This window comes from Carcharodon carcharias, chromosome 9 (assembly GCF_017639515.1).
Source record: "Carcharodon carcharias isolate sCarCar2 chromosome 9, sCarCar2.pri, whole genome shotgun sequence".
Lineage (NCBI taxonomy): Eukaryota > Metazoa > Chordata > Chondrichthyes > Lamniformes > Lamnidae > Carcharodon > Carcharodon carcharias.
The window spans coordinates 10,359,768-10,382,542 of record NC_054475.1 but is presented as its reverse complement, the minus strand read 5'-3'; the positions used below and the strand labels follow the sequence as shown (position 1 = coordinate 10,382,542).

The window sequence follows — 22,775 nt, the reverse complement described above, 5'->3', positions numbered from 1 at the left end:
TCAGGACATCAGCACCACCGGTGAATGTTGATGGTACTGAATGCTGAGGCTCTCGGCGAGCCTTCCTCTCAGAGATCTGGTGGATCTTCGGAGGCTGGTGTGTCAGGAAGAAAGGAGCACACTAGCCACTTCGGTGGTGGGTACAAGTAGGGCGGGGTCAGAGCCAAGGCCCTGAAGGGTGAAACAGAGTTATTGGACATAACACTTTCCTTACACTTTAGCTCAAAGGGCAGTGGGAGCTGACTCGATAAATAATTTTAAAAGGAAGTTGGACAGATATTTGAGGATGAGGATCTTACAGGGTTATGAACAAAAAATTGGGCTATCTGGGACCAAGCATGTCTGCTCTTTAAAAGAGGCAGCACAGGCATGATGGGTCAAATGGCCTCCTTAAGTTTCTACTTCTATTCTGTTAAAGGGGCCAAGGGGACAAGTCAGACCTCTGCCCAGCGAGTCCCCGAGACTGTGCCAGATTTGGAGCCTTTGGCTGGATTTTCTGGCCCACATGGACAGGAGGACGTCTGAAGTTCACCCCTAGTAATGCTGGCCTCAGCCACTGGCATACCAATGAAACAGCCTCCACCTGACCCTTTCTACCCTGGCAGGGTGAGCAGGGGAGCTCACAGTCCTGAGGGAACTACAGCATTGCTGGCTGCTGATTTTTTTTTTCCAGGCCCAGGTAATTGACGAAATGGATCTCAGAACCTTCGACTGATGGAGCCCTAAGGATCTGGTTAAAGGTCAGGAAGTCAGTGCCGTGAATGATGGCGCCTGGGGTTTTGCAACACAATGGGCCCCTGGCACCAAACTCCAAAGGACGTCAGCCAACCATTACCTCACGCCATGATTTGCCCCAATCTCACTGGGCCCTGTTCACTCAGTTCACTCGACTTCACAGAAATCAAATGAAAAAAAAAGGAACCAACTGGAATTCCAAACCTCGGCCCACAAGCCTTGGCATCATCCTGTTTAACCTGGTTTAAACTGACACAAAGGAATTGATTAACGAGCAGTTATTATTTATTACTATTATTTATTAACGTCGGTAGGGCTGGACCCTCAATAAAAGCAGGATAGACACCTTGACTGGGATAAAAGCAAGGGTTTAGGTACATCAGATTTTGGGATCACAAAGGCCCTCCTATAATTGCGTGAGAAATCATCACATTCCCCATTACGCATACAGTAAAAGGCAACATAGACACTCTTGTTGTACCCAGTCTACATCAGCAGGGATGGAGTAACACACAGGCGAAACAGGACGAACCCAGTGTGAATTCTCTAGCCCAGCCAGTTGGACGCGGTTACTCATTTTGGAGATCAGTCACTACATCAATGCAGGCTGAGTGGGGTTGGGTGTGAGGCCAGGGAAGTTTGAAATGTCGTCCCCATCAAGTTGTAATTAATGTTGCCTTTTGACTTGGATTGCCATGCACAAGCCAATAGGGCTCAAACGTAAATGGAGAAGGCTATCCAATAGCTACAGGGTGTGATCCTAAAACCTGTTGTTTTTATTAAAAGGTGTCAAAGCAATAACTTAGTAACCACAGGTTAGGAGGTACCATGCACATGCATAAGGATGAAGTGTAAAAGGCACTTTTAAAGTGTGTACAGGTTTTAGATGTGTGTGTACCCGTGGGTGAGTTGGAAGGTCATACATAACAGGACTAATGATGTGCAGTTATCCATCATTTGGGATGTCTGGTAATTTTAATTTCCTTTTATCAAACACCATATGCTTTTTTCACTTGCCTTTCGCCTGTCTACAAATTAGCTTTGGATTAGAGATTGCAGAAACCATTTCACCCCTGGCACCTTGTTCTCTCCTGCTCCTCAAGCAGGACACAGACAATGCACACAAAGGCCACTTCATTTGTTAAAGAAGGGCATCAGTTAGGGTTTCTCTTGCTAGTTTGGCCTGGGGCCCAGTTAAGCTAAAGGTTCTTCCCCTCTGCTCTCTTACCTTCATTTTCAAAGTCAGGTGAGTCCAATACGATTGCTTCTCCAAGCCCTTGGCGGGTTTGAGCGAAGACGTAAAACCTGTACTTGGTGTTTGCGTCAACTCTCTCCAATTTGTACGTGGTTACCTCAGGCCCAAGTCTGGGAATCGTGGAATTGCGTCTTGCCCGGGAGCCAGTCACTAAGGAAGTAAATGAAAGAAATAAGTTCATTTCAAAGTGGATGTTACAAAATCCGCCTCAAAACAAAAGCCCAAACTCATTCACACCGGTATTATTGTGATATTGTTCATTGCCATCTCACTGCCAAGGACGCTACCCCACCTTGCAACACCACCACCTGCAAGTTCCTCTCCAAGCCACACACCTTGGATCAATATGGAGCTATATTGCTGCTCCTTCATTGTCGCTGGGTCAGAACCCTGGAACTCCCTTCCTAGCAGCGCTGTGTGTGTACCTGCACCAGGCAGACTGCAGCGGTTCATGAAGGCAGCTCATCACCAGTTCTCAAAGGCAATTAAGGATGGGCAGCAATTCCAAGAAAGAATAAAGAAAACCTCATGCTCATTTCACTACTCACTGATACCATTTCATTACTAAAGAAAGAACAAATCATTTCTATAATGTTTTCACAACCTCAAAATATCCAAAGTGCTTTCCAGCCAATTAAGGACTTTTGAAATGTAACGGAGGATATGCTGCAGCCAATTTGTGCACAGTCAGCTCCCAAAGTCCTGTCACCAATATTAAACGTGTGCCCACTTTCACATAAATATTTATTATCTGCTTGGCAATGTTTTTCACCTCTCTGCCCATTGCTGCCATTTCACTGCCAATTCCAACTCACTGATCCCACAACCTTCACAGAATTAACACTACTGAACCATACCTCTCATCACCACTACCACCATTGCTGATTGCCATTGTGACACTGCAGCCTGTATGATAGACCTGCTAGGTCATGCATCTAATGAAGAGGGATGGCAGGTAGTTACCCAAAACTAGTTTATTAACACTATGTACAATATATACAATGTGGGTTACTGAGTAGGCACATCTCTTCTCATTGCTGCCTGTCTGCTATACAGTCTCTAGCACAGGACAGCTGATGTCACAGATACATCACAGTCTACATCACTTGTTAACATATATATTCGACTGACCCATTACATGACACTGCCCATCACCATTATAATGCTAGTTGTCTGCAATCTGAATCATAATCATAATGAGATCAAAGGCATCTTATCAAGGAAGAAACTGCAATGTTGATAAAATCACACGTCACCTCCATCCCTCTCACACTTACTTACCCTTCTCTCTGAAAACCCCTGACCCACCCAATGGCCCGAAGTTAGACATCGATAGTGGAAACTGAGATTTAGGGGTCACGGTAATGAAGAGGAAAGGGATTCTATTTTAGGGGCAATAATTCTGCATTGTTTCCAAGTCAACAATCAGACCACTTCAATCTGTAACACAACCAGGGCATCTCATGCTCAAGAGTGCACATCATTTGTAATGAAATTCTGTGTTAAAGCCCTGTCCATAACACAATGACAACTTTATTTTTAACTTCACGCTAATGTTCCAGGACATTCATTCTGTTTTACATACACCAATTGTCGGACTGGACAGCCGTCATGATACATACATGGGTGGTACATTATCACATAGCCGGTGATGATTCCATTTGGATCACGTGGATGAGTCCATTGCAACGTAATACTTTCCAGGTCTGGTTGCCGGATCCTTAGAGAGCCTGGTCTCCCTGGCACTGAGAGAAAAATTGGACAGGAAGTCAGGAGGCAGCTGTGACGAACATTAAAAAGAACTTACAAAACTGCAAGGACCTGGCATTGTCAACAAAAATCAGTAAAATCTTTGTATTGTCATTACTAATGTTCCCAAGTCTTCTTGACTGGACAATTTAAATCGGTTAAAAAAAAGAGACTGGGGCCCTCTCATAATAATTGCCTTTGGGTTCTACTTCTGGGACATTTCAGATAGGTGCTCTGTAAATTCATAGTCGATGAGAGATCCAAAAGTCGCTCCAGAGCTTTTGCAAAGATGCACTGGTTACGAGTTCACCTCCCAAGCTCGCCGGAGGTTCCAACTGATAGGCCAAAACATTGAAGTCTAAACAGCCAGAGGTGATGTTTTGTCTCCAAAGCTGGGATAATAATTGGCAGGAGAGAATCTTCTGCTGAAATCACAGAACAAAAATCAGCTGGATTCTATTTCTCACTGGGTAAACTCAATGGCCCAGAATTTGCTGGGAAATCAACTGTGTGTTTTACAGTGCATGCCATTATCAGTGTGTAAATAACCCAGAAACTTGTGGCAAGGTAAAGATGGTCCACAAGTTACAAACCACCGCAAATCACTGGACAATTTGCCTCATGAAAACAGGAACTCAGCCTCAATGCTCAAACATTAGCATTGTTGTGAGGTTTTGCCCCATTATTTTTGAAAATGTGATTTGTCAACTGACTGGAAACTTTAAAATTTGAGAGGAGGCAGAAATAAACTACTTAAAAATGCAAGGCTACCTTTGAAGGTGAAAGAGAAAAAGCAAGCAAGACACCCTCAGGGGAGTGTAAAGAGAGAAGCATTTCCGATAATTCAAATATTCCATCGAAACTTACTGTCTCAGGAAGGGACATTAAAATGCAAAGTGCTGGATATTGAAACAATGGATGCCACAGACAGACCCAACCAAAACCTCTTGGAAATATACAGTGGTGAAGTACACCAGGCCAGGCTGCAGACACTGCAGAGAGATTTGCAATAAAGGCTTCAGCAGAAAAGACAGGCTGAAAGCTCTCTCTCTCCCTCTCTCTTTTGGAACAAGTGTATTCTTTAGCACTGATGTGTCTGGGCTCCCCCAGCTTTGAGGATGGGATATTTGTGGAGCCTCCTCCTCAAACGAGTTGTTCAATTGTCCACCACCATTCATGGCTGGATGTGGCAGGACTGCAAAGCTTAGATCTGATCTGTTGATTGTGGGATTGCTTAGCTCAGTCTATCACATGCTGCTTATGCTATTTGGCACGCAAGCAGTTGACAACTCATTTTTAGGTATGTCTGGTGCTGCTCCTGTACTTTTTATTGAACCAGGGTTGATCCCCTGGCTTGGTGGTAATGGTAGACTGGGGGGATATGCTGGGCCGAGGTTACAGACTATAGTTGAGTATAATTCTGCTGCTGCTGTTGGCCCGCAGTGCCTCATTGATGCCCAGTCTCGATCTGTTCCATTTAGCATGGTGCCACAGCACACGATAGAGGGTATCCTCATCTTTGTCTCCACAAAGGATGTGCTGTGGTCGCTTCTGCCAATACTGTCATGGATAGTCATCTGCGGCAGGCAAGTTGGAAAGGATGAGATCAAGTATGTTTTTCCCTCTTGTTGATTCCTTCACCCACCTTCTGCAGACCCAGTCTGGCAGCTATGTCCTTTAGGACTTGGCCAGCTCGGCCAGCAGTGTTGCTACCGAGCCACTCTTGGTGATGGGCATTGAAGTCCCCTACCCAGAGTACATTCTGTGCCCTTGCCACCTTCAGTGCTTCCTCCAAGTGGTGTTCAACATGGAGGAGCATTGATTCATCAGCTGAATGGTGGGGCGGTACGTGGTAATCAGCAGGAGGTTTCCTTGCCCATGTTTGACCTGATGCTGGGTGGTCTGTACAGTTCCATTCCTTATGGGCTTCGTAGTGGTTTGATGCAACTGAGTGGCTTGCTAGGCCAGTTCAGAGGGCAGTTAAGAGTCATTGCTGTGGGTCACATGTAGGCCAGGTAAGGACAGCATTAGTGAACCAGGTGGGTTTTTACAACAATCGACAATGGTATTATGGTCATCGTCAGATGAATAATTCCAGACTTTTTATTGATTTCAAATTCCACCATCTGCTGTGGTGGGATTCAAACCCAGGTCCCCAGGGCATTACCCTGGGTTTCTGGATTACTAGTCCAGTGACAATACCGCTGTGTGCCTGCCCTCTACAATAATTGGTTTGGAAGTCAACTTTACCAGAAATCTACCAGCAAACCATAATAACTGCAACATCCTCTATATCTGACCACATCCAAGACAGCAGCTAATTTAAATCAGCCACAACATTTAACAATCTATGTCCGAAGGACAAGCAAAGGACACTTAACCGCATTTCTTTCAACTTTTTTTTATTGGACTCTAACTTTGTTTATTTCTGATACCTGTGTGTGTATATGACGTTGTATTTTTAATTATTTTTTTTCCACGGGTTTAGTGGTTACTAAATTTGCTCTCTCTTTGACTCAAGAAAACTTTGTTTGATTGGCTCCCTATTGCTCACTGCTTAAATAGTTAAATATATTTTGATTTGGAAAAGGCTATCTCTTTCTGAAAAAGAAACGTAAACCCTTGTTGTATCTAACCGAGGAGGCAGAATAGAGGAGAGCCAGTTCACTCCTTCCCACCTGGTCATAACAGTGTCAAGTAATTTTCAGCATTAAATTAAGCTCACTGCAGGATGTTAGGGCTGCTAGTTAACAGCGTAAGGACGCTTTTAATGATGAAATCCAGGAACCTCGCTTACCCAAAAAGCGAACAATCAAAATTGTGAAGTCTTCCTCCTTCAGGAAGCTTCTCTCTCTCTCTCATCGTTTAATCTTTCTCCCTCTCTCTATTTCTCTTCCTGTATCTAATTTGACTCTAGTTCACCTTGTTTCTTCTCCATCGTTCCTGTTTCTTTCTCTCGCTTTAAATCTCACGGGTTAAAGAGCTAGGCTGTTGGTCTTGTCATTCGCCAAGGTGCCAGATGCCGTATTGCCCTCGCCATGCTGTTATCAAATTGCACATACAGTGACTTGTAGCACAAAATCCTTTTGCACTGAAGGGTGAGGTAAAAATATAACTAATCGAGCACACTGAGATATCCCACTCCTGCAAATTCTGAGTCATTATTTTGTGATAAAATTTGATCTTGCAATTCCCTACCTTTTGATCACAGTCTGTCTAGGGTTGCCAACTTTGGCTGGATGTATCTCTGGCTGTTTCATCCCTTAACCTCCTGTCTCCAACCACCCCAGCCTTTTATATTGCCTCCAATATTTTTAGAAATAATTAGAAAAAAGTGTTTAAAGCAAATAAACAAAAAAAAACACAACTTTCAGTTAATACCACTAGGAGTTTTGTTCTGGATTGCTCAAGTCAGTGACCAGGAGGTGAACCTTTAATTCCTGGAGACTCGTGGTCAATCCTGGAGAGTTGGCAATCCTAGATCTGTCCTTCAGGTTATAGATCAGAGGACGGGGAGTGATGCCAATCATCACGGAGTCAACTATAGCACTAATTAAATATGATATAAAGCCCTCCCTGAACAAAATGCCTCAGCCCTAACTGCAGAAAAGGATCTCCCAATGTATCAGAGTGCCACCTCCATTTCTGAGAATAACCATGTTTATGGCAAAATTATAAATACTTTCCGTGCTGTGTATGGAGGGTTACTGGCAGAGCAAGCGGGTTCTTATCTCATCAACCTGAGAGAACATTAAAACTAGGAGCAGGCCATTCAGCCCCTTGAGCCTGCTCCACCATTAATAAGATCATGGCTGATCTGATTGTGGCCTTACCTTGCCTGCCCTCCTCACCCCCACCATAACCTTTGACTCCCTTGCAGATCAGAAATCTGCCTAAATTTATATATTCAATGACCCAGCCTCAGCTGCTCTCTGGGGTAGAGAATTCCAGAGGCTGGCGACACTCAAAAGGAGAAATTCCTCCTCGACTCTGTCTTAAAACGCGCAACCCCTTATTTTGAAACTGTACCCGTTAGTTTTAGATTCCCCTACGAGGGGAAACATCCTCTCAGCATCTACCCTGTCGAGTCCCCTCAGGACCTTATTTGATGTTTGGTTCAATGTCAGAGCGCAGAGGTGAAGTGACTGCACCATTACTACAGCAGAGCGAGCATTGCTTGGGTCAGGCTAAGGGAAGGCTTACCTCCTTCGGTGGTGTTTATTGCAAACTCTTCACTCCAGGCACCGGGACCTCTGCCGTTGACTGCCGCTACCTGCAGCTTATAGGTGTGGTATGGTTGTAGGCCCGATACAATGGCACGCGGACGTTGTCCGGGGGACTCCATGAACTTAACATGTGACCTGTACCGACTAGTCTTCAGCAGGCTTCCCTCATTCCAATACCGAATCTGTGCAGAAGAAGGATCTCGATCAGTTTACATGCTCTTTCCATGATAGAATGGAGACCGACAAAGAGAAAGTTTACAGCATCCACACCGTTGTCCCTATGGGCCGTGGGCTTTCCATTTTTTTCAAATATTGATCAGGCTTCTGAGGGCGCCACCATATTACGGAGCTCTCACACCCCCCTACCGGCCTCAGCAGCGCCCTCCTCTCTTGGTGAGGTTGCCATCTGTCTACTGCCATAGGCCCTCCAATTTGTCCTCCCACCTCGGGAACCTGTCCACCATCCTCAATTGGACAGGGAACGCAGTGGCGTCCTGGTAATTGGCCACTTCCTGGCAGATTCCACCTTTGATCCGTTATGGTCAGGACCCAGGAATGGTTCTAACGCATGAACTTTGCAGTTTAAGGAAAGTTCTGCAATTGACTTTCTGTCTCATTTCTCAGAGGGTTCATAATTGGTGATGCTGCCCATATGCCACATTCCTCTAGAAACTTGAGTACACCAACTGGTGCTCTCTGCTGCCCTACTGTCTTACAGTACATCTCAATCCTTAAATCTTGCTCCTTGTGTTGGCATCCTTTGGAGAACATCATGCTCCAAGGTGTTCTGGGGTTCAACTAAAGCCTCCATTCCCCCGCACCAACCAGGTGACTATGGAGTTCTTTTGATGCTCTATTTGAGCTAATGATTTATAACCGAATGGTGATGTTGGTAGAAAAGTGTGATCAAGCTTCAATTCTTTGTTCTAGTAAATGAGGAAAAGCAGTGAGTTGAGTGTTGAACCTCAAGGAACTGCCAATGGGAATAATTTAGTGGAGTTTGTTGCATTCATTTTTGACTTGGTGCTAATCATACTCACCATATTAATTTAGACAATAGAAAGGTGGGATTAATCAAGGTACTTTGCCTGGACATTGCGCACACATACAAATATACTTGCAAACACACACACATACGTACACACACACACACACACACACACACACACACAAATACTCTCACTCACACACACATACACAGACTTTGCAGCAAGGAATCTCCAATAGATTTCAATTAATTTAGAGCTGCACCTTGCAGGCAGCAAGGTTTAGTAGTAGAATCAAGGGTTCTGCAGCTACTTACTCTGTAGCCAGTGAGATATCCCTGAACAGTATCCGGTGGCAATGATCTCCATTGGAGTAGAATGGCAGTGCTGTTAATAATCCTTCCAGAAAGACTGGTGGGTGCTGCACTGGGATCTAAATATAACCACAAGAACAAGTTCAAAGGTCAGTATTCACAGCACAGCGAGACACAGAACTGATTTTCATCTAATGGTCTAAGGCAGCACTAAATGGTTTATAATTGGGCAAAAAGATAATGCATTAATAACTTCAACTTTAGAGGCCATAGTTCATCTACTACTATATCGCACCTTGTCCGACAATACCTTGATTTTAAAGTTCTTATCTTGTTTTTAAATCCCTCCACGGCCTCGCTTCACCCTATCTCTCGATGTCCTCCAGTCCTATGACCATCCAGTCTCGGAGTTCCTCTATTCTGTTCTCTTCTGCGACTTGGATTTTAATTAGTCCAGCATTGGCAACTGTGCCTTCAGTTGCCTGGGCCTGGAGCTCTAGAGTTCCCTCCCTATAGCTCTCTGCCTCTCTACTTCACTTTCCTCCTTTTAGACATTCCTTAAAACCTACCTCTTTGACCAAGCTTTTGGTCATCTGATCTAAGATCTCCTATTTGATAATCGCTCTGGTGAAGCACCATGTATTACTGCACTGAAGGTGCTGAATAACTGCAGGTTTTGTTGCTGATAGGAAGACCTTTGCGCTACCTGTGAAATTCAGGCTGTTAAGGATTTAACCCATTTAATGAAAGGGTTCGGAACTTAATTCAGCTAAAAACTCAACAAGAAATCCTTGGCAAAAGCAAAGAGAGATAACATTACACACGTTAATTCCACACCCATACACAAGCTCAAAGGCCTCGAGAAAGCCTTTTCCAGACAGGCCTTGAGATAATTTATGAAAACTAACACCAGCTGCACAGTCAGAGTGACATGTTTTGATCCATCAACAATCCCTCAAAAATACTCAAGAAATCTAACAGTAACACAGACAATATTCGTGTTATGTTAAAAGCAACAGGCTTTCTTTAGACAGTTAGATAAACATCAGGCTCAGATTTGCGCAAACATCACTGAGTTGAGATCCTAGTCAATCTCCTCAGAGCTGAGGCAAGACAACAGAAAACTACACTTTATACTTTTGATCGTGAGTATAAATGTAGTTATTAGTTTGAATATCCTACCTGGATTTTCTAAATGGATTTGAAGTTTACAGTTACTTCTCGGCAAAATAACTTGTACTTTGCATTTATTTTTAGATGAATTAGTTTATCTTGCATTTACACTAATATTCAAAACATTGCTACAATGTAATCCAAGATTTGAGCTTATAATAAAATATTATAAAGTAACCATTATAAAGGCTATAGTCTCACTCTGTAAACCTCAAGGACTCTAACACTTTTAGGATTCTCTAGAGGTTCTAAATTCAGACAGAGGTAGACTCTTCAATAAGTTAAATTGTCTACATTATACTGTGTATATTTTATTCTGAGACATCTTTTTTTAGTCCAAATACTCTTGGGTGTGAGAACACTTTATTTTAAGATCATATCTATAGCTAGCATAGCTAACCAAGCTCTTATAATGATTTGAAATTTCTCTCAGTTGAGGATTAAGCTTGCCAATAAGTTCGACTGAATAAATTTACCTTGCTGGGGGGTACAGATAGCAGAAACTTAACAAGGCTTCAGATTTGCCACTGTTGCTGCACTTGGCTGAAAATTGACTCTCAGTCTTCCCCCAAACTATTTTGCTTTTAACATCAAAAGTGTCCACACCAACAATACAACAAAGAAAGATTTTCATTTATATAACTCTCTTCATGACTTCTGGGCATCACACAGCACTTTACAGCCAATGGTGTACGTACGAAATGTGGTCATTATTGTAAGGAAATGCAGCAGCCAATCTGCACACAAGGCTCCACTAACAGAAATATAATAAATGACCAGATAACCTGCTTTTAGTCGAAGGATAAATATTAACCATGACAACAGGGAAAATCCCTGTGTTCTTCTTCCAGCAGTGCCATGAGGCCTTTGACTTGAGGGGCTAAATGCAGCCTCATTTTAATGTCTTTTCCGAAACTCAGGTCCTCTGAAAGCACAGCACTCCCTCAGAGCCACGCTGAATTGTCACCTTGGATCATGGGCTCAAGTTTCCATAGTGAGGGCTTCAACTCACAGCCTTCCAGCCCTGGCCTGGGCTGAGAGTGGTACCCACTGAGCCAAGGCGAAGGCCTTGATAAAGTATGAAAACCAAACCCTCAGCTCACAGGCAGACAATTAGAACTCTGTCGTAGAAGTATTTTTCTGTACGCTGCCCGTTTAAAGTGGCAGCACGCACAGGATCCAGCTCGCTCCACTCAGTATACTTACAGTCTTCACCCGAGTATCCAATTACAATTCTTGGCTCAGGACCTGCTCCGAAATCATTGATCGCCTGCACTTTAATCTCATAGGGCGTAAAGAAGGGTGTCGGTGAGACGACGTAACTAGGCCTAGTGACCGTGACGGTCGACCATTCCCCACCCACATCTCTTTGCCTCCAGCTGACTATGTACTTGAGATTTGGTCCGCTGATTTGTGTGCCATTCAGAGGCTGAAAAGCAGAAAATGAAATCCAGAATAAAAAGGTAGAACAGCTCATAAGGTATTACAGACAAAACCACAGCTGGACTTCAGATAATTTCCCCCTACCCCGTCAAATTAAGTTAGCCTTTGTATCACTAATTCCCCTTAATGCTGAGCGAGTAGATCCAGTCTCGACATCCACAGGTATCTGCCCTGTATTCTAGGACGGTTATTTATCTCTGTCAGACTGTCCCAGTGAACAGCTATATAGCACCTCACAGACCTCCTCAGTTAACAGCTCACCTCTTTCCTCCACAGCCTACCTGAGTAAGTGGTTAAACAAAGAGGTTTATAATGAAACGTGTGGAACAACAGGACAAACTGTGCTTACCGTCCATCTGATCTCCATGCTGGATCTTGATATTCCTGCCCCTCTAACATCAGTCGGATTGATCTCGGGAGCTGGCAAACATAAAGTGATGTTACAACATGGTCCACTGAACTCAAGAGAGTTCCATGCAACGATACACCGTATCTCCCGGAGTAATTAATTCCAGATCAGAGAACTTGACACCTTTTGAAAGCTAGTAAACCAAAGTGGATGGTGTTGTGGATGAAGGCAGCTCATGGCTTAGAGTGGAAGAGCTTTGTAAAAGTTTTGTATTAAGGCAATTGGGCGACACACTTTAGGAAAGATGTGAAGGCATTAGAGAGGGTGCAAAAAGGATTCACGAGAATGATTCCAGGACTGAGGAACTTCAGTTATGAAGACGGGATTGGAGAAGCTGGGACTGTTTTCCTTGGAGAAAAGAAGGCTGAGAGGAGATTTGATAGAGGCCTTTAAAATCATGAGGGGCCTGCACAGAGTAGACAGGGAGAAACTGTTCCAACTCGTGAAAGGATCGAGAATGAGAGGACGCAGATTTAAAGTGATTAGTTAAAGAAGCAAAAGTGATATTGAGAAAAAACATTTTAACGCAGCGAGCGGTTAGGGTCTGGAATGCACTGCCTCACAGAGTGTGGTGGAGGCAGGTTCAACTGAAATATTCAAAAAGGAATCAGACTGTTATTTGAAGAGGAGGAATGTGCAGGGTTACATGGAGAAGGCAGGAGAATGGAATGAGGTGAGGTTGCTCATTGGGAAAGCCAGTACAGACACAATGGGGCAAGTAGCCTCCTTCTGCAGTGAAACAATTCCTTGGTTTTGATTCAATTTATTTCAACTGCTTTATGGCCTCAATATTTGATTATTCTACAGGGTACATTTATTTCTATAGCTGCAATCTTTTTTTTCGAGGAGTGAGCCTTTAGTTCATTGTTGGTGTTCCCAACTTGGAGTCAGAAGGTGCAGGATTCACACCCTGCTCCAAATAATCCCAATGATTGGAGATCAGAGCTCCTGCTCTGATTTCAGGGCTGACAGCCAACAAGATATTCGAGTTGGTGAGCCCGAGTGGGGTGTCCCAATCACCCCTCCCCCACCGCCTGATATTATGGCTTGTGGAAGCCCATAAAACCTCCCATCATTTGGGTAGGGTTGTGTTATTGGACTAGTAATCCTGAGATAGTGATTTTGAATCCCACCCTGTCAGCAGTTTGACAATTTGAATTCAGTTTGAAGCGTTCGATTATTCTAACATTTGGACAGTAACAATGTAAAGGAAAAAGAATGGTGGGGAAGAGTTCCTGCAATGTATAAAAATGGGAAGAGGGCAAGATAGTGAAGCTATTGGCAGAACAGGCTCAAGGGGCCATATGATCTACTTCTGTTCCTATTTGTTATGTTCTTACTTAGGACTCACCCCACTATGGGCTGGTAGAAAGAAGCTTACTGTTGTGTTTTTCTTCTCCTTGCGCTTACTTAGTAGATATAGATCAAGTCACTGACCATGTGTAAGGGATTGGTTAACACAAAAACAGGTAGGTTCATTTATTAAGGATTTGAGAAGTTGGTAGCAGTATTACTCAGTTAGATAACTTGTGCACAAGTCTGAGTTGGCAGCTTCCTCAGAACAAACTGAGACTAAGTCTGAATCACATGATATATTGCATCATTTCCCCTCTAGTGATGTATACAGAAAACATAACCACACCCACTTAACGTGGTACCACAACAACAGCCATGGATGGAGAATTCACATCTCAGCCTGTCAGGCTATCACTCAGCCCGCAAGTATTTCCTCTATTTCACACTCTACCTAAAATGAAGATACAAAAACACCAGCCCTTTTATCTCTCCTGCTTGGTTGCACCATCTTCTGGCTTCTACCTGTTTTTCATCCCTTAGTTTGGATTCTGCAAATTGACCTGTGGCACCATTAATTCTTGATCCTCTCCCTGTCCATGGTACTGAAATTGCTTTTGGTAATTTTGCAACCATGCAAAGCGTTTGAATTAGTCATCGCGGACTTCTCAATGCCAAACATATACAATTGGACAACAAGCCAAAAAACTGATTGCTCACATTATAAATGCAGTTCAGCATGCTCAAATGTCAAGACAGTGCCCACCCTGAAACCTCCTCCACACTAACCTCAGCTCCCTTGCAGAAGTAATATGAAAAAAGTTCGTACATAGGAATATACGAATAAGGAGCAGGAGTAGGCCACTCAGCCCCTCGAGCCTGCTCTGCCATTCAGCAAGATCATGGCTGATCTGAATGTAACCTCAACCCCACATTCCTGCCTACCCACAATAATCTTTTACCCCCTTGTTCATCGAGAATCTATCTAGCTCTGCCTTAAAAATATTCAAAGACTCTGCTTCCACTGCCTTTTCAGGAAGAGAGTTCCAAAGATTCACAACCCTCAGAGAAAATATTTCTCCTCAGCTCTGTCTTAAATGAGCAACCCCTTATTTTTAAACAGTGACTCCTAGTTCTAGATTCTCCCACAGGAGGAAACATCCTCTCCACTTTCACCCTGTCAAGACCCCTCAGGATGTTAAAAGGTTTCAATTAAGTTGCCTCTTACCTTTCTAAATTCCAATGGATACAAACCTAACCTGTCCATCCTTTCCTCATTAGACAACCTGGCCATTCTGGTATTAGTCCAGTAAACCTTCTCTTAACAGCTTCTAACACATTTTTTTTCTTTAAATAAGGAGATCAATACTGTACACAATACTCCAGTTGTGGTCTCACCAATGTACTGTCCAACTGAGGCATGGCCTCCCTACTTTTGTAATCAATTCCCTTCACAATAAATGATAACATCCTATTAGCTTTCCTAATTATTTGCTGTACCTGCAAACTGACCTTTTGTGATTCATGCACTAGGACACCCAGATCCCTCTGAATCTCAGAGCTCTGCAATCTCTCACCATTTATATAATAAGCTTCCTTTTTATTCTTCTTGCCAAAATGAATGATTTCACATTTGCCCATTTGCCAAATATTTGCCCACTTACTTAACCTATCTATGTCACTTTGTAGCCTCCTCACATCTTCTTCACAAGTTACTTTCCTACCTATCTTTGCGTCATCAGCAAATTTAGCCACCATTCCTTTGGTCCCTTCATCCAAGTCACTTATATAAATTGTAAAAAGTTGAGGCCCCAGCACTGATCCCCATGGCACACCACTCGTCACATCCTGCCAAGCAGAAAAAGTCCCATTTATGCCAACCCTCTACTTTCTGTTAGCTACCCAATCTTCTATCCATGCCAATATGTTACCCCTTCATACTGAGCTTTTATTTTCCTTTGATGTGGCAATTTATCAAATGCCTTCTGGAAATCTAAATATAGTACATCCACCAGTTCCCCTTAATCCACAGCACATGTAACTCCTTCAAAGAACTCTATTAAATTAGTTAAACATGATTTCCATTTCACAAAACCATGTTGACTCTGCCTGACTGCCTTGAATTTTTCTAAGTGCCCTGCTATAACAGCTTTAATAATAGTTTCACTATGACAGATGTTAAGCTAACTGGCCTATAGTTTCCTGCTTTCTGTCCCCCTCCTTTTTTGAATGAAGGTGTTATATTTGCTATTTTCCAATCTAGTGGAAACTCCCCTGAGTCTAGGGAATTTTGGAAAATTAAAACCAGTGCATAAACTCTCTCACTAGCCATTTCTTTCAAGACCTTAGGGTGAAGTGCATCCGGACCTGGGGATTTGTCAATCCACAGCCGGAACAATTTGCTCCATACCACTTCCCTGGTGATTGTAATTTTCCCCGAGTTCCTCCCTCCCTCCCATTTCCTGATTTACAGCTATTTCTGGGATGTTACTTGTCTCCTCTACAGCGAATACTAAAACAAAATTCATGTTTCATTTATCCGCTATCGCCCTACTTTCCATTATCAATTCCCCCAGACCCACTCTCTATAGGACCAATGCTCACTTTTTAAAACTCTTTTCTTATTTCAATATCTATAGAAACTCTTACTATCCGTCTTTATATTACTAGCTAGCTTTCTCTCACACTCTATTCATTCCCTCCTTATTAATCCTTTTGTCATTCGTTGCTGTCCTTTATATTCTTTCCAATCTTCTGACCTGCCGCCCATCTTTGCATAATCATATGCTTTTTCTTTAAGTTTGATACTGACTTTAACTTTTTTAGTTAACCAGAGATGGTGGACCCTCCCCTTGGAATGTTTCATTCTTATTGTAATGTATATATTCTCTGTATTCTGAAATATCCCTTTAAATGTCTGCCACTGAACTTATATTGACACATCCCCTAACCTCATTTGCTAGTTCACTTTAGCTAGCTCTGCTTTCATGCCCTCATAACTGCCCTTATATAAGTTTAAAATACTAATCCTGGATGCACTCATTTCTCCCTCAAAATGAATGTAAAATTTAATCATATTATGATCATTGCTGCCTAGGGGTGCCTTCATATGAGGTTATCGGTTAATCCTAACTCGTTGCTCAATACCAGATTCTAAGATACTATCCTGAAAACATTCTATGAACTCATCATCTACGCTACCTCTGCCCATCTGATTTTTCGAGTCTACATATAGATTAAAAGCCCCCATGATTATTATTGTACCTTTCTGGCAAGCTCCCATTATCTCTTCTTTTATATTCTGTCCTACTGTGTAATTACAATTAGGAGGCCTGTACACAACTCCCACAAGTGACTTCTTGCCTTTAATCTTCCTCATCTCAACCTAAACCATTTCTACATCCTGGTTTCCTGAATTTAGGTTATCCCTCTCTAATGTGTGAATACCATCATTAATTAACAGAGCCACCCCTCCACCTTTTCCTAACTTCCTGTCCTTCCTAAATCTCACGTACCCTTCAACATTCAGATCCCAATCTATGTCTTCCTGTAGCCATGTCTCTGTAATGGCTATCAAACTGTACTTATTTATTTCTATTTGTGCTATCAGTTCATCTGTTTTGTTTCAAATGCTACATATGTTTAGATACAGAACCTTTAGCTTTGTCCTTTTATTATTTATGTAGCATGTGGCCTTATCTGCTGATTTACTTTTAGATTTATGCTCTGTCTCTTCCTGTCACAGTCTGTTTATGATTTCCCATATTATTACTTGAATCTACTCTTTGATTTACCACATCTTCCCAAATTCAATCCCTTGCCCCCACCATTTAGTTTAAAACCCTCTCTACTTCTTTAGTTAGGCAGCTCGTGAGGACACCAGCCCCAGCGTGGCCCAGGCATTGACCGTCCCAATGGTACAGATCCCACTTTGCCCAAGACTGGTGCTTGTGCCCCACGAACCGGAACCTACTTCTCCCACACCAGTCTTTGAGCCACACATTCATTTCGCTAATCTTATTTGTCCTATGCCAATTTGCATGTGGCTCAAGTAATAATCCAGAAATTATTACCTTTTGAGGTTCTGCTTCTTAATTGGGTGCCTATCTCATCATACTGACTATGCAGAGCATCCTTCCTCATCCTATCTATGTTGCCGGTACCTACAAGGACCACGACCTCTCGATTCTCCCCTTTCCACTGCAAGTTCCTCTCCAGCCTGGGCAGATGTCCCGATCCCTGGCATCGGGCAGGCAAAAAAACTGTCTGGACTCTTGCTCTTTGCTACAGAGAACAGTGTCAATCCTCCCTCCTCAATATACTGTCCTCTACTACCACTACATTCCTTTTTGCTCCCCTCACATGGATGGCTCCCTGTGACACAATGTTATGGTCAGTTTGCTCAACCACCCTGCAGCCCCCTCTCTTATCCAAACAAGCTGAGAGAGTCTCAAACCTGTTGGACAATTGTAGAGGCTCACACTCCTGTACTCCTGCCCTCTGGGTCCCCTTACCTGCCTCACTTGCAGTCACACCCTCCTGTCCCTGGCCACCAACCAAATCAGAAGACCCTATCCTACGTGGTGTGACTGCCTCCTGGTATAAAGCATCCAGGTAATTTTCCCCCTCCCTGATACGTCGCAGTGTCTGCAGCTCAGCCTCCAGCTCAATGATGCTGAGGCCGATGTTCCTCGAGCCGCAAACACTTACTGCAGACGTGTTTACCCTGGATCACAATCACAGCCAGGAGTTCCCACATGCTGCAGCCTGGACATATCACCTGTCCTGCTATCCTTAAAGTGCTTTAAATAATTACTTAATTATATTAATTGCTTATTTAATGTTGCTTTCTTACATATTTTATTAACTTTACCACTTAATTATCAACTATTTTAAACCTTAGGGATAGAATAGAACTTACCCACTTACCAGATACTCACCAAAGAGCTCGCTCCTTTCCCTGTGGTTGGGCAAGAACCAATTCCTATGGGGTGAGAAAGATAGAAAAAGGAAACAACCACCTCCTCCTCCCCCTCCCCCAAACTCCCCTCTCACCAAACTCCAAACTAACTTCACTCAGTTAGTCGGCTGCACTAAGTCAGGTGAACTCTTAATCTGGGTTGGATACTGAAACACTAAGCCACTGTCCAGAAGCAATCCATTTCTCAATTCATATGGGGACATACTAGACATTAGAGTTACCAACCCTCCAGGATTGCCCTGGAGTCCCCAAGCGTTGAATATTGACCCTCTGAACAGGGCAGTGAGCACAATCCAAGAGAAAAGTACTCAGAGGGGCATTTAAAATAATGCTTCTTTTTTTATTTTCTTGGTAAATTTTGGTCTGTTGGTTATCCAACTAACTAACTGTCAGTTAAGAGCCATCAAATTTAGTCAAAAAAGGGTAGAATTTTACTGGTCTCTCTGGCTTCTTTCGGTGGGGTTGCTAAGGCTTCAGAGCAGCCTACACTCTGATTGGGCAACCCACCCACTGTGTCCTCAATTGGCTAATTGGCAAGCTGCCTGAGGCAAAGTCACCGAGCCGGTCCTACTGCCGGCCAGTGCAGGCTCTGAACCCACATTGCAGCCAGTTGCTGAGCTCCTGAAGCCCGCGGTAAAATTCAGCCCTACAAGTCTGTTCCCTTTTCAATTGGTGCGGAAAGACGGCTGGCAGGAGGATGGATGTGTTGGGCAACCAAAGGTGGGAGCTCCAGGGCAGCAGGAGGAGGGAAGTTTTGTCATGAAATCTCCAGGAATACATCCAAGCAGAGTCGCCAACCCTACCAGGCACTTTGTCCATCTGAAACACGTCCCTTCATATCCGAGAAGACAAAGCTGAGGGGGGGAGGGGGCGAGGGGGTGGGGGGGGGGGGGGGGGGGTGCGTGGTGGGGATTCCCATGCTGGGAATTTCCTTGGTGCCAGTCTCCATTCTGCTGAGTAATCCTGATGCCAGTATGCAGGCTGGCACAGAGGTGGATGTAGAGCCCACCTCAGGGATCATGACCTGGCATCTATTAGATCTTCAACTTCTCTGTGCGAAGCCAAGGCAATTTTCCAAAAGGGTTGAAGTGGAGTAATGTTAAAAAAAAAACTATTTGGGTATGCACTAAACACCTGATGATTCACCTGGGATTTGGACCATGCAAAGCACAGATCATATAGTCAAATTGCAGTTCACCTCTTTTTTTAAAAAAAGGCTTTGAGATACGCTTTTGAAAACACGATAGAGAGAGGTCAAGGTAGGACCATTACCTGTTCCAGTTGTCTGATAACGTTCGGAAGGCAAACTGGGGGCACCTTCACCAACTTCATTCACAGCAATCACCCGGAACTGATAGTTAACATAGGGAGAGAGCCGTAATACTGCAGAGTTGATATTGCCCGGAATTCTGGTCAAATTATGCCACTTTCTGGGCTGAAACTTGTTTTCTTCGAACTGCACAATGAACTCTGTAAAGAGAGAGAGAAGTAACAAGACCACTTCGACTGGTTCTATTAGTGCGTTCAATTAATAGCAATTCTCTCCCTCTTTAGCACCCTTGCTTCCTCCAGCCGTTCACCACGTCGCTGTTTTGTCATAGTCTGAGACAGAAAATAAGGTCTCGAAATTCAGGGTACAGTGGGGTGAGGGATAGGTCTCCCACCCAGAACTCTGGGACTTGGTGCAGGAGCCTGGATCTGCCAGGTTCCCACCCCCTGAAAGAAATCAGCAAAATTCATGATGGGGCAAGGAGCAGCGTCTCTCACCTCATCAAGGGGTTGCGGGGCACATTTAGAGGGAATTCATTTGGGTTAATTTGTGAATCTTGCCAATGCCACTCTCATGGTGGCATCATAGGATTGATGCCAGCTGATAGTTGACAAGAGTTCCAGCAACAGCCTAGCGATGATCATAGGTCTGGTCAAGACCATAGGAAATCCATCTGAGAGGGGGATTAATTACTTTTCGAAAAACATCCCTTAGCTTCCGAAACTATGCGAATATAAAGGTTGTTCCTGTTCATCCTTCCCCAGGTTGCAGTAACTGGGGGAGAGACTTTAGCTCCAGGGTTGTGTTGGAGAAGCTGAGATTGTTATCCTCGGAGCCAGGGAGATTGAGGGGAAATTTCATAGAGGTGCACAATATGATGAAAGGTTTAGGTTAGGTAGACAATGAAAAGCTGTTCGAATTAGTTGAAAGTACAAGGACCAGGGGGACACATTTAAGGTTTCGAACAAGAGATGTAGGGAGAATGTGAAGAAGAACTATTTTTAAACAGTGAGCAGTAATGACCTGGAACTCGGCGTCTACGAAGGTGGTGGGAGCAGAGACGTTCAATGATTTCAAAAGAAAACTGGACAGGCACTTGAGGGACATGAACTTCCAGGGCCAGGGGGATGGAGCAGGGAAAGGGGACTGACTGGATTGCTCTATGGTGAGCCAGCATGAACTTAATGAGCTGAATGGCCTCCATCTGTGTCACAATGACTCCATGACTCTTTGAGAAGCACTCTTAGAATTTCAGGTCCTTAGATAATAATTCAATAATTCAACAGTGGCATATTGGGAGTGAGAGGAGCAATTGCATCACAAAGTAGGTGAGAGTCAAAAACTTTACCACATGTTTTGGATACCGTACAAAATGACAAGAAGAAATGTAAAAATCATTGCTGTGCCTTGTTGAATACAGATGCCAGCTTTGTACCTGTGATTGGACTGTTATTGTCATCACCAGGAATCCACGTCAACCTTATACTCCGATCTGTTGGGTCCGTTAGTTCCAGATCTCGGGGAGGTTCAGGGCGATCTACAATGAATCATGTCAAAAAGCTTAGCCAATGTACCGAACTGAATCTCCCCAATTCCAACCAAACCCCAACGCCAATTTTCCCAAACTAAACCAACCAAACCAACCCAATCAAATCAAGCCAACCCAACCTTCTGAAGCCAAATCAAGTCCAGACAATCAGGTGCTCTGAAGCCAAGCTAAGCCAACCCAACCCAATTCTCCAAAAACCAAACAATTCTCAATCTTCGCAGTGGAACCTTAACTCAAAACTTTCAAAACCAAACCGCAATACTCCCACCTCCTGTAAAACGGCAACAACAGAGAATGCTGGATACGCTCAGTGGGTCTGGAAACTCTTAGTTAGTTATTGGGTGTAGACGGGTTTCCAAAGCTCAGCCAGAGTGAAATTTATGTTGGCTGGGACCATAAATCAGATAGCAGATTGGCAGCTTGTCTCCCACTCCTGTCGACTCTATTTCCTTTTCCTGTGCCGGGTGTGAGGTGCACTGCCAACGCGCTGTCTCCTGTTTTCCAGCCCCACTCCCAAGACCAATTTCAACCCATTTTTTTTAAAAAAGCGAAAATTAAACCCAGCCTTGTACAACCAAAATGAGCTAAAGCAGCCCGAAGCTTTCACAAATCCAACCTACCCTACCCCAAAAGCAAATGGTGCCAGCCCAGCTCTTCCCATTGCCCTTTCCTCCCCCATCCATCAGTATGACCTGTTCAGGTATCTGGATGGGGACTAATTTCTGCAGCAGCCCTAGACACAATGGGCAGAACTTTATGGCCCCATTGCAGGGGTGGGGGTGGGGCTGTAAAATTCGGCAAACCGTTCAAGAGCCCATTGACTTTGGCGGAACTGTGAAATCCCTACCAATATAAACGTGGATTTAATCTGAGGCAGGTTTACTAGCAGGAAGTTAAAAAAATGTAAAAATGACATACTTGGATTACTAATCATAAGTGAATTCACGGTAGATTTACCAAACGTTTGAACTTGCCATTCAAGGGAGTTTCGGAGAGAGGTGAGAGACACTTTGTACAATGTAATGAGACCTTCCTCATATCAAAGAAGCTAATGAGTTACCATTGGGTTTTCTTTATGTGATCTATGTGTCAACGTCAGCCACAAACAAACCCCAGAAACAGTCGTGTCCTTTGAATGTCTGTGAACATGTCATTAACCTAAAGAACAAACACGTAAGAGCAGGCTCTGGTATATGGATTTTACATTAGACCAGGATTGTCCAATCTTTTCACACGGTGGGGTTGGGGGGACACATTTCAATTTTTCTCACACTGGGGGGCTGAAGTGCAAACTTCAGAAAGATAAGGTTTGGCAGAACATTAAACATGAATTTTTAAAAAGCTGACATTTGAAAAGAAACAACTTGCTGAGCAAAAAAAAATCAATAAATT

At 43.6% G+C, this 22,775-nt stretch overlaps 1 protein-coding gene across 11 annotated transcripts in view; it reads right to left on the bottom strand.

Annotated features, from left to right (window-relative positions):
• The window catches only part of nfasca (neurofascin homolog (chicken) a), a 179,492-nt gene that overhangs the window by 39,337 nt on the left and 117,380 nt on the right, over window positions 1-22,775 (bottom strand). For all 11 annotated transcript variants that reach the window (XM_041195122.1, XM_041195120.1, XM_041195128.1 and 8 more), the window contains 8 exons: window positions 21,270-21,371; window positions 19,837-20,034; window positions 12,231-12,301; window positions 11,645-11,867; window positions 9,269-9,384; window positions 7,943-8,147; window positions 3,613-3,735; window positions 1,964-2,140 (listed from right to left, as the gene is read on the bottom strand). In XM_041195122.1, the coding sequence (XP_041051056.1) occupies window positions 1,964-2,140; window positions 3,613-3,735; window positions 7,943-8,147; window positions 9,269-9,384; window positions 11,645-11,867; window positions 12,231-12,301; window positions 19,837-20,034; window positions 21,270-21,371 (1,215 nt within the window). The remainder of the gene's footprint in view (window positions 1-1,963; window positions 2,141-3,612; window positions 3,736-7,942; window positions 8,148-9,268; window positions 9,385-11,644; window positions 11,868-12,230; window positions 12,302-19,836; window positions 20,035-21,269; window positions 21,372-22,775) is intronic.